Source organism: Penaeus chinensis, chromosome 11, assembly GCF_019202785.1.
Source record: "Penaeus chinensis breed Huanghai No. 1 chromosome 11, ASM1920278v2, whole genome shotgun sequence".
Lineage (NCBI taxonomy): Eukaryota > Metazoa > Arthropoda > Malacostraca > Decapoda > Penaeidae > Penaeus > Penaeus chinensis.
The window spans coordinates 1,520,343-1,532,842 of NC_061829.1; the positions used below are offsets into that span (position 1 = coordinate 1,520,343).

At 36.6% G+C, this 12,500-nt stretch overlaps 1 protein-coding gene across 1 annotated transcript in view; it reads right to left on the reverse strand.

Moving 5' to 3' along the window:
• LOC125030820 overlaps positions 1-12,500 on the reverse strand; it is a 38,293-nt gene that overhangs the window by 22,926 nt on the left and 2,867 nt on the right. Inside the window, exons 6-37 of the mRNA XM_047621131.1 lie at positions 12,475-12,500; positions 12,119-12,160; positions 11,730-11,942; positions 11,492-11,536; positions 11,091-11,132; positions 10,702-10,914; positions 10,428-10,472; positions 10,030-10,071; positions 9,643-9,855; positions 9,364-9,408; positions 8,931-8,972; positions 8,544-8,753; positions 8,267-8,311; positions 7,844-7,885; positions 7,442-7,654; positions 7,154-7,198; positions 6,722-6,763; positions 6,332-6,544; positions 6,048-6,092; positions 5,660-5,701; positions 5,276-5,485; positions 5,035-5,079; positions 4,792-4,833; positions 4,402-4,614; positions 4,081-4,125; positions 3,654-3,848; positions 3,180-3,224; positions 3,012-3,056; positions 1,562-1,600; positions 1,287-1,328; positions 863-892; positions 580-675 (exon numbers count right to left, since the gene is read on the reverse strand). The exon at positions 12,475-12,500 is cut by the window's right edge and continues 16 nt beyond it. Coding sequence (XP_047477087.1) covers positions 580-675; positions 863-892; positions 1,287-1,328; positions 1,562-1,600; positions 3,012-3,056; positions 3,180-3,224; positions 3,654-3,848; positions 4,081-4,125; positions 4,402-4,614; positions 4,792-4,833; positions 5,035-5,079; positions 5,276-5,485; positions 5,660-5,701; positions 6,048-6,092; positions 6,332-6,544; positions 6,722-6,763; positions 7,154-7,198; positions 7,442-7,654; positions 7,844-7,885; positions 8,267-8,311; positions 8,544-8,753; positions 8,931-8,972; positions 9,364-9,408; positions 9,643-9,855; positions 10,030-10,071; positions 10,428-10,472; positions 10,702-10,914; positions 11,091-11,132; positions 11,492-11,536; positions 11,730-11,942; positions 12,119-12,160; positions 12,475-12,500 — 2,912 coding nt within the window. The remainder of the gene's footprint in view (positions 1-579; positions 676-862; positions 893-1,286; positions 1,329-1,561; positions 1,601-3,011; positions 3,057-3,179; positions 3,225-3,653; positions 3,849-4,080; positions 4,126-4,401; positions 4,615-4,791; positions 4,834-5,034; positions 5,080-5,275; positions 5,486-5,659; positions 5,702-6,047; positions 6,093-6,331; positions 6,545-6,721; positions 6,764-7,153; positions 7,199-7,441; positions 7,655-7,843; positions 7,886-8,266; positions 8,312-8,543; positions 8,754-8,930; positions 8,973-9,363; positions 9,409-9,642; positions 9,856-10,029; positions 10,072-10,427; positions 10,473-10,701; positions 10,915-11,090; positions 11,133-11,491; positions 11,537-11,729; positions 11,943-12,118; positions 12,161-12,474) is intronic.

Below are 12,500 nucleotides of genomic sequence, written 5' to 3' on the forward strand. Positions count from 1 at the left end.
TGGCTCTCAATAGCTCTTATTAAATAAGAAAAATATAATTATTTTGAATATGATAATGGTTTTCACTTTCTTCACACACGTAGACACACACACGCACATACATATATATGTATTCATTTATTCATTATATATGAATATATAAAGAAAAAATCGCTTACTAGGCATAGTCGGGCAGGGTATAATTGATAGCACATTCAGATTCTCGTCTACCTCCGAGGCGCACCATCTGCCTCTCACTGTCCACCTGTCTGTCCCTCCTCCTCCTCCCTCCGTCTCTATTATCTCCTCCTTCCCTTCCTCGCCTACGCATCCGCTCACGATTTCCTCTCCGTATCGGAAGGCAACGCACGCACTGGTTTCCGGAGTTGCCGTTTCTGATGGAACTGAAGGTGGGGAAGAGGATTTCACCCTTTAACACACATGACGAAAAACAAATGAGAAATGTGGTTTTATATTCAGTAAATTCCTTTTCATGACCTCCTTCGGGTATGGGAATCGCCTTCAAAGTCAAAATCAGGCCAAAGGTGAAAGATCCGGTAATTACCAATGCACACACGGGTTTACGTAACACTTTCTTACTTTCAAGCGGTCCTGAGCGTGACTCTTTGCTTTCAATCGGTTCTTCCGTGTAGTTGCCTTCACTGATGGTCACTGACGGTGGCTGTTCAGTTTGAACTGTGGGAGGGAAAAGGATTTCATTTTCTAACACAGACATTACGGAAAAATAGAAGAATGTGGGTTTCATAATCAAGAAATTCCTTTTCATAACATCAAATGCGCACGGGAATCGCCTTCAAAATCATAGCCATGTGCCTCGATATGTGTCAGTAACAGCGCATATCCAAAATGTGAACAAGCTTACACATAAAAAGGTTCACATTCTCGCCTGGGGCTTCAAATAAAAACATCCAAGATAAACTGAGATGACAACAGCCTTCATAAATATATTCAAGATCATACACATATAAATATTCCTATATAGGTGTGTGTATAGCCTAGTCTATATATTGAAATGTAAGTAAAAAAAAGAAAAGAAAATTAGCAAGTATTGGAAATAAGAATATTCTGTTTTGTTCATAATTATACTTACGAACAAGAATAGCACGTACAGACACATTTATATGAATTATGTATCACCAGAGACATGAATACATCTAATCCTGCATCTATAAATAATATACTTAGTCAACGTGACAAAATTAATGACCGTATTACATTCAACTGGCATGGCATTCTTCCTCAAAGGAGTCGAAACACCTTTTTATTACAAAGGGCAAATGCCATACCAATTATTAGCCCTTTGTACTTGTTATATGTTCCAGAAAGTCCTTGTCGTGAAACACAATTGAATAAGAAAAATATAAAAATAATCAGAAGTGACAAGAATTCTTTACTCTATCCACACGCATATACATGATCGCATAGGCATTTTCTACACACGCACATACACATACATTATTTATATAGCCAAACGCATATGTAATCTAGCATATATACAATACATTATGAACTCGCATGCATATCAATGTGAGCCGGTGACAATGAATGTTCATTTTCTCACCTGGAGATTCACTGGTAGTCACTGCCTCTTCAGTTACAGCTGATGAGGGAAAACACACTTTAATACGAGAAAACAGTAATGACGACCTAACTTGTAGGTCCACTGGTTATGAGATGATAATAAGTATCTTCACAACTCTGTTCATAACTATACATGCATACCTACCCACATAGACATTTAGATAAATTCTGTATTATATAAAAAAAACATTAATATTTATTCAGCTTAAAAACGGTGGTTTTGCATTCCCAACCATGGAGTTTTCTTCCCCTCAAGGGAACCTGGGCATTTCCATTTGGGACCGGGGGGAATGTAATTTAACCTTTTAAAGGTAAAGGGGGAAAAATCTTAAAAAAACAAAGGGAAAAAAAAGTTAAATTTCTCCCTTTTAATCAAAAAAAAGCATCAAGAAGGAAAATAAAATTTGCAAAAACCCTTACCCTCAAATTTGGGAAACTCCCAAAAAATTAATTTTTAAAACACAAGGGGGTTAATTTTCCCCTATTTTGGAACCCCCTTTTCCCAGTTTTTTAAGGGGGAAAAAGAAAAAAAAAAAAAATATGGAGGGTTTAAAAAAAAAAAACTAAAATCCCAAAAAAAAAAGGGAAACTAGAAATTGGGTCAGCCCCCTTTCCGGTGCCCTTTTTCTTTTAACACAAATTTTTTTTTTTGGGGGTTTGCTATAAAACCCACAAGGGGGCCTTTAATTTTACATTTTGGGGGTTTTCACTTCTTACCCTTTTTTCCTTAATAAGGGTTGGTTGTCCCCAGTTATTTAAAGGGGAAAAATTTAAAAAAAAAAAAATAAAAATTTACAAAAATCTTTTTAACATATTAAAAAAAAAAAGAATTTTTTCGGCCCAAAAATTTCATCCCCTTTTTAAACCAAAATTTTCCACGCAAATTTTTACATACCATATTTTTAGGGGTTTTCCCTTTAATCTTTTTCATATAAAAAATAAAAAAAAATTTATTTAGGGCAAGTGGGGGGCAGGATATCATTGATAGCACATTCAAAATTCCGTCAAACCTGGGAGGCGCACCATCCCCGGGCTCAATGTCTCCCTTTTTTATCACTTCCCTTCTTCCCCACTTCGATTTTTCTGCTCCCCCCCTTCTTCGCCAACGCTTTCCGCTCACGATTTCTTCTCCCGAGTCGGAAGGGAACACATGATGGAAAACTTCATTTTAAAGCTGGGGGGAATCCCATCAACTTTAATCCCTTATTGTATAGCCTAGGCGATATATAATCTTAACAAATGATAGCAAGATGTTGGAAATTATAAGATTCAATTCATACCTATTAATCACGAGCCTAAAATAGCACGTGCAGACGTATCAGTTTGTATAAATAGAGATTGTCATATATATACCCTTATTCCGCGTGCTAATGTGTGATTCTGACTGTCTATGTGAATATGTTTACACGTATGGGGGTTCACATTCTTACCTGGGGATTCCCTGGAAGTCATTGGTGGTTGCTGTTCAGTTACGTCTGAAAGGGGAAAATGCAACTTCATAAAAAAGGCAAAAACCTATGAGACTGGCTCTTAATAACCATAAAAAAACTAAAATACCAAATATAAAGGACTGATGTACACTTGCGTCTATGTCTCACCTGGGGATTCACTAGTGGTCACAGACGGGGGCTGTTCAGTTTCAACTACGGAGGAATTTTTTTTTTATCAGAGAGGGTACTTGGTCTATAGAACCACGAAGTGAAAACAAATATTAATTAATATCATATATGAACACTATATTCACGATCATACACCAATATTTTCATATATAATGTTGGCATATGTGCAGCCCAGTCTATATAAAGAAATTTAATTAAAAAAAAAAAAATAGCATGTTGGAAATGACAAGAATCAATTCATAACTATACTTAGAGGCAAACAATATTTTTTTATCAAGAGATTCTTACTTCAAGACCAAAAAATATAAATAACATACTTTTTCAGCGTGTCAATGTGTGCCTGTGACTGCATGTGAATATGTTTACACGTATGGGGGTCCATATTATTACCTGGGGATTCATTGGAAGTCTATTTACTATATATCAAAATGAAAATACTAAAATTTCACTTACGGGACATAGTCGGGCAGGATATCATTGATAGCATATTCAGATTCTCGTCTACCTCGGAGGCGCACCATCTGCCGCTCACCATCACTTCTCCTTCCTCCATTTCAATTATCTGCTCCTCCCCTTCTTCGCCAACGCATCCGCTCACGGTTTCTTCTCCGAGTCGGAAGGGAACACATGATGGCACTTCAGTGGGAGCTGAGGGGAATGCATCAACTTTAATCTCTTATTGTATAGCCTAGGCGATATATAATTTTAAAAAATGATAGCATGATGTTGGAAATTATAACTATACTCACCAGCCAAAAATAACACGTACAGACGTATCAGTTTGTATCAATATATATTGTCATATATATACTTATTCCTAGTGTGTAATTTTGACCGTCTGTGTGAATATGTTTACACGTATGGGGGTTAACATTCTTACCTGGGGATTCCCTGGAAGTCATTGGTGGTTGTTGTTCAGTTACGTCTGGAAGGGGAAAATACAATTAAAAAAAAGGGCATAAATCTATGAGACTGGCTCTTCATAGCTCTTATTGAATACGATAAACATCATGATTTTGGATATAATCTTGGTGTTCACTTTCTTCACACACGTATACACACACGTACGTATATATATATATATATATATATATATATATATATATATATATATATGTATTCATTTACCTTTTATATATAAATATATAAATATATATATATATATATATATATATATATATATATATATATAATAGCTTACTAGGCATAGTCGGGCAGGGTATCATTGATAGCACATTCAGATTCTCGTCTACCTCGGAGGCGCACCATCTGCCGCTCACTGTCTCCCTGTTTATCACTTCTCCTTCTTCCTCCACTTCGATTATCTGCTCCTCCCCTTCTTCGCCAACGCATCCGCTCACGATTTCTTCTCCGAGTCGGAAGGGAACACATAGTGGTGGCACTTCAGTGGGAGCTGAGGAGAATGCAGGAATTTGATCTCTCAATATTTACAAAATGACAAGCCCGAAAACGAGGGTTCACATCTAATACACTCCTTTAACAACAAAATGCCATGACAATTATCAAAATTACTTCTGCCACGGTCGTAACTCCCAAATATAAAGGCTTGATATACACTTGTCTGTCTCACCTGGGGTTTCGCTGGTCACAGACGGTGGCTGTTCAGTTTCAACTACGGAGGAAAACACTTTGTAATTAAGAAATAAAAAAGCATGTTGGAAATGACAGGAATCTAGTATAGTACAAACACGTTTACATGAATTTTGCATCAACACATTATTTCTAGCCCAGCATATAGAATATACTTGTGTGTGTCTGTGAATGTTTGCACGTATGGGGGTTCACATTCTTACCTGGGGGTTCACATTCTTACCTGGGGATTCCCGGGAAGTCAATGGTGGTTGCTCTTCAGTTATGTCTGAAAGGGGAAAATACAAATCATAAAAAGGACAAAAATCTACGAGAATGGCTCTTTAACAGCCATTATATAAGAAAAATAATATGATTTTCGGACATAATGGTCTTCACTTTCTTCACACAGACACACATGCACACATATACATACATATATATGTATTCATACATCTATTCATTTACATTAAAAAATCGCTTACTAGGCATAGTCGGGCAGGGTATAATTGCTAGCACATTCAGATTCTCGTCTACCTCGGAGGCGCACCATCTGCCGCTCACTGTCTCCCTGTTTATCACTCCTTCTTCCTCCACTTCGATTATCTGCTCCTCCCCTTCTTCGCCAACGCATCCGCTCACGATTTCTTCTCCGAGTCGGAAGGGAACACATAGTGGTGGCACTTCAGTGGGAGCTGAGGAGAATGCATCAACTTTAATCTCTCAAGATGTACAAAATGACAAGCACAAAAAGAGGGTTCACATTTAATACGCTCCCTTATCAAACTGCCAAGACAAATGTTAAATTTACGTTTCCACGGTCGTAAAATACCAAATATAAAGGCTTGATATACACTTGTCTGTCTCACCTGGGGATTCACTGGTCACAGACGGTGGCTGTTCAGTTTCAACTACGGAGGAAAACTTTATCAGAGAGGGTACTTGCTTTATAGAACCACGAAGGCACAATGAAATATGAATTAATAAGTGAAAACAAAAAATCATTACTATCATGTATAAACAACTATATTCATGATCACATCTACATCAATATTTCCATATACAATATCGGTATATGTGTAGCCCATTCTATATAATGAAATGTAATTAAGAAATAAAAAAGCATGTTGGAAATGACAGGAATCTACTATAGTACAAACATGAATTTTGCATCAACACATTATTTCTAGCCCAGCATATAGAATATACTTGTGTGTGTGTGTGAATGTTTGCACGTATGGGGGTTCACATTCTTACCTGGGGATTCCCTGGAAGTCAATGGTGGTTGCTCTTCAGTTATGTCTGAAAAGGGAAAATACAAGTCATAAAAAGGACAAAAATTTACGAGACTGGCTCTTTAACAGCCATTATATAAGAAAAATAATATGATTTTCGGACATAATGGTCTTCACTTTCTTCACACAGACACACATGCACACACACACACGTATATATATATATATATATATATATATATATATATATATTTATATATATATGTATTCATAAATCTACTTATTTAAATAAAAAAAATCGCTTACTAGGCATAGTCGGGCAGGGTATAATTGATAGCACATTCAGATTCTCGTCTACCTCGGAGGCGCACCATCTGCCGCTCACTGTCTCCCTGTTTATCACTTCTCCTTCTTCCTCCACTTCGATTATCTGCTCCTCCCCTTCTTCGCCAACGCATCCGCTCACGATTTCTTCTCCGAGTCGGAAGGGAACACATAGTGGTGGCACTTCAGTGGGAGCTGAGGGGAGTGTGGAATTTTAATCTCTCAATATTTACAAAATGACAAGCAAAAAAAAGAGGATTCACATCTAATACACTCCTTTAACAACAAAATATCATGACAACTATCAAAATTACTTCTGCCACGGTCGTAACTCCCAAATATAAAGGCTTGATATACACTTGTCTGTCTCACCTGGGGTTTCGCTGGTCACAGACGGTGGCTGTTCAGTTTCAACTACGGAGGAAAACACTTTTTTTTATAAGAGAGGGTACTTGGTTTATAGAACCACAAAGTCACAATTAAATATGAATAAATGAAAAAAGCAATAACTAATACATATACACAACTATATTCACCATCATACACATATTTTATACACATTATAAGCATATGTATAGCCCACTCTATATAAAGGAACGTAAGTAGAAAAAATAGCATGTTGGAAATTACGAAAATCTATTCATAACTATACTTATGAGCAAAACATAACACGTACCGGCACATTGTATCAATTTTCAATTAACAGATATTTGTGATATCAAATACATCATATATATACTTAGTGAACCAATATGTGTCTGTGACAGTCTACGGGAATATATTTACATGGGGAGTCCTTCTTACCTGGGGATTCCCTGGAAGTCATTGGTGGTTGCTGTTCAGTTGCGTCTGAAAGGGGAAAATATAATTCCATAAAAAGGGCATAAATCTATGAGAGCGGCTCTTAATAACCATTAAATAAGAAAAAAATATCATGATTTTAGATATGATAATGGTGCACACTTTCTTCACACACGTATACACACACGTACGCACATACATATATATATATATATATATATATATATATATATATATATATATATTCATTTACCTATTATATATAAACATATATATAAAAAAATAGCTTACTTGGCATAGTCGGGCAGGGTATCATTGATAGCACATTCAGATTCTCGTCTACCTCGGAGGCGCACCATCTGCCGCTCACTGTCTCCCTGTTTATCACTTCTCCTTCTTCCTCCACTTCGATTATCTGCTCCTCCCCTTCTTCGCCAACGCATCCGCTCACGATTTCTTCTCCGAGTCGGAAGGGAACACATAGTGGTGGCACTTCAGTGGGAGCTGAGGGGAACGGGGAATTTTAATCTCTCAACATTGTTCTAAATATTTACAAAATAACAAACACAAAAAAGAGGGCTCATATCTAATATACCCCTTTAATAAATTGCCTTGACAATGATCAAAATTACTTTTGCCTCGGTCGTAAACTCCTAAATATAAAGGCTTGATATACACATGTATATGTCTCACCTGGGGTTTCACTGGTCACAGATGATGGCTGTTCAGTTTCACCTACAGAGGAAAACACTCTTTCATCAGAGAGGGTACTTGGTTTATGGAACCACAAAGGCACCACATATATAAATAAATAAAAATCTTTACTAATACATATGCACAACTATATTCACCATCATACACATATTTTTATATACTGCATAGGTATATGTATAGCCCACTTTATATAATGGAATGTACATAATAGCAAGATGTAGGAAATCACAAGAATATATTCATAACTATACTTACGGGCAAAAAATAACACGTACAGGCACATTATATCAATTTTCAATTAACAGACATGGTGATATCAAATACATCATATATATACTTAGTGAGCCAATGAGTGTCTGTGACAGTCTATGGAAATATATTTACATGGGGAGTCATTCTTACCTGGGGATTCCCTGGAAGTCATTGGTGGTTGCTGTTCAGCTACGTCTGAAAGAGGAAAATACAATATCATAAAAAGGGCATAAATCTATGAGACTGGCTCTTAATAGCCATCAAATAAGAAAAATATGAATTTCGCATATGATAAGGGTCTTCACTTTCTTCAAATACGCACGTATATGCATACATATGTATTCATTTATGTGTGTATTATTATATTTTATCTATATACTATCATATGTAAATATATATATAAAAAAAATACAAAAAATTCGCTTACGAGCCATAATCGGGCAGGGTATCATTGATAGCACATTCAGATTCTCGTCTACCTCGGAGGCGCACCATCTGCCGCTCACTGTCTCCCTGTTTATCACTCCTTCTTCCTCCACTTCGATTATCTGCTCCTCCCCTTCTTCGCCAACGCATCCGCTCACGATTTCTTCTCCGAGTCGGAAGGGAACACATAGTGGTGGCACTTCAGTGGGAGCTGAGGGGAACGGGGAATTTTAATCTCTCAATATTTACAAAATGACAAGCAAAAAAAAGAGGATTCACATCTAATACAATCCTTTAACAACAAAATAGCATGACAATTATCAAAATTACTTCTGCCACGGTCGTAACTCCCAAATATAAAGGCTTGATATACACTTGTCTGTCTCACCTGGGGTTTCGCTGGTCACAGATGTTGGCGGTTCAGTTTCAACTACGGAGGAAAACACTTTTTTATCAGAGAGGGTACTTGGTTTATAGAACCACAAAGTTACAATTAAATATGAATAGATGAAAAAAACAATAACTAATACATATACACAACTATATTCACCATCATACACATATTTGTTTATATACATTATAAGCATATGTATAGCCCACTCTATATAATGGAAGGTAAGTAGAAGCAATAGCATGTTGGAAATTACGAAAATCTATTTATAACTATACTTATGAGCAAAACATAACACGTACAGGCACATTGTATCAATTTTCAATTAACAGATATTGGTGATATCAAATACATCATATATAAACTTAGTGAGCCAATGTGTGTCTGTGACAGTCTACGGGAATATATTTACATGGGGAGTCATTCTTACCTGGGGATTCCCTGGAAGTCATTGGTGGTTGCTGTTCAGTTGCGTCTGAAAGGGGAAAATATAATTCCATAAAAAGGGCATAAATCTATGAGAACGGCTCTTAATAACCATTAAATAAGAAAAAAATATCATGATTTTGGATATAATAATGGTGTTAACTTTCTTCACACACGTATACACACACGTACGCACATATTTATATATATATATATATATATATATATATATATTCATTTACCTATTATATATAAATATATATATATATATAAAATAGCTTACTTGGCATAGTCGGGCAGGGTATCATTGATAGCACATTCAGATTCTCGTCTACCTCGGAGGCGCACCATCTGCCGCTCACTGTCTCCCTGTTTATCACTTCTCCTTCTTCCTCCACTTCGATTATCTGCTCCTCCCCTTCTTCGCCAACGCATCCGCTCACGATTTCTTCTCCGAGTCGGAAGGGAACACATAGTGGTGGCACTTCAGTGGGAGCTGAGGAGAATGCATCAACTTTAATCTCTCAAGATGTACAAAATGACAAGCACAAAAAGAGGGTTCACATTTAATATGCTCCCTTATCAAACTGCCAAGACAAATGTTAAATTTACGTTTCCACGGTCGTAAAATACCAAATATAAAGGCTTGATATACACTTGTCTGTCTCACCTGGGGATTCACTGGTCACAGATGGTGGCTGTTCAGTTTCAACTACGGAGGAAAACATTATCAGAGAGGGCACTTGCTTTATAGAACCACGAAGGCACAATGAAATATGTATTAATAAGTGAAAACAAAAATTAATTACTATCATGTATAAACACAACTATATTCATGATCACATCTACATCAATATTTTCATATACAATATCGGTATATGTGTAGCCCATTCTATATAATGAAATGTAATTAAGAAATAAAAAAGCACTTTGGAAATGACAGGAATCTAGTATAGTACAAACACGTTTACATGAATTTTGCATCAACACATTATTTCTAGCCCAGCATATAGAATATACTTGTGTGTGTCTGTGAATGTTTGCACGTATGGGGGTTCACATTCTTACCTGGGGATTCCCTGGAAGTCAATGGTGGTTGCTCTTCAGTTATGTCTGAAAGGGGAAAATACAAATCATAAAAAGGACAAAAATCTACGAGACTGGCTCTTTAACACCAATTATATAAGAAAAAGAATATGATTTTCGGACATAATGGTCTTCACTTTCTTCACACAGACACATGCACACACACGCACATACATATATATATATATATATATATATATATATATTATATATATGTATTCATACATCTACTTATTTACATAAAAAAATCGCTTACTAGGCATAGTCGGGCAGGATATAATTGATAGCACATTCAGATTCTCGTCTACCTCGGAGGCGCACCATCTGCCGCTCACTGTCTCCCTGTTTATCACTTCTCCTTCTTCCTCCACTTCGATTATCTGCTCCTCCCCTTCTTCGCCAACGCATCCGCTCACGATTTCTTCTCCGAGTCGGAAGGGAACACATAGTGGTGGCACTTCAGTGGGAGCTGAGGGGAATGCATCAACTTTAATCTCTCAATATTTAAAAAAATGACAAGCACAAAAAGAGGGTTCACATCTAATGCGCTCCTTTAACAACAATCAGCCATAACAAATGTCAAATTTTCATTTGCCACGGTCTTAAAATACGAAATGTAAAGCTTGATATACACGTGTGTCTCACCTGGGGTTTCACTGGTCACAGACGGTGGCTGTTCAGTTTCAACTACGGAGGAAAACTTTATCAGAGAGCTTACTTGCTTAATAGAACCAAGAAATATGAATCATATACACAACTATATTCACCATCATGCACACATAATATTTTCGTATACAATGTAGGTATATGTATGGCCAAATCTATATATAATGTAAGTAAATAAAAAGCAAGATGTTGGAAATAACAAGAATCTATTCTAACTATACTTATGAGCAAAAAATAACACGTGCAGACATTTATATCAATTTTCAATCAACAAAGATGGTCCTATCAAATCCAGCGTACATAAATATACTTATTCGCTAGTGAGTGATTTTGACTGTCTATGTGAATATGTTTACACGTATGGGGGTTCACATTCTTACCTGGGGATTCCCTGGAAGTCATTGGTGGTTGCTCTTCAGTTACGTCTGAAAGGAGAAAATACAATATCATAAAAAGGCCAAAAATCTATGAGCCTAGCTCTTAATAGCTATTAAATAAGAAGACTATGATTTCGGATATGATGGTCTTCACTTTCTTCACACATATACATCCAAATATATGTATCATTTATCTACTATATATAAACATAATGGGGAACAAAACTAAAAAATCGCTTACTAGGCATAGTCGGGCAGGGCATCATTGCTAGCACATTCAGATTCTCGTCTACCTCGGAGGCGCACCATCTGCCGCTCACTGTCTCCCTGTTTATCACTTCTCCTTCTTCCTCCACTTCGATTATCTGCTCCTCCCCTTCTTCGCCAACGCATCCGCTCACGATTTCTTCTCCGAGTCGGAAGGGAACACATAGTGGTGGCACTTCAGTGGGAGCTGAGGGGAACGTGGAATTTTAATCTCTCAATATTTACAAAATGACAAGCAAAAAAAGAGGGTTCACATCTAATACACTCATTTAACAACAAAATATCATGACAATTATCAAAATTACTTCTGCCACGGTCGTAACTCCCAAATATAAAGGCTTGATATACACTTGTCTGTCTCACCTGGGGTTTCGCTGGTCACAGATGTTGGCGGTTCAGTTTCAACTACGGAGGAAAACACTTTTTTATCAGAGAGGGTACTTGGTTTATAGAACCACAAAGTCACAATTAAATATGAATAAATGAAAAAAACAATAACTAATACATCTATATTAACCATCATATATATATTTTTATATACATTATAAGCATATGTATAGCCCACTCTATATAATGGAACGTAAGTAGAAAAAATATCATGTTGGAAATGACATCTAATGCGCTCCTTTAACAACAAACAGCCATAACAAATGTCAAATTTTCATTTGCCACGGTCTTAAAATACGAAATGTAAAGCTTGATATACACGTGTGTCTCACCTGGGGTTTCACTGGTCACAGACGGT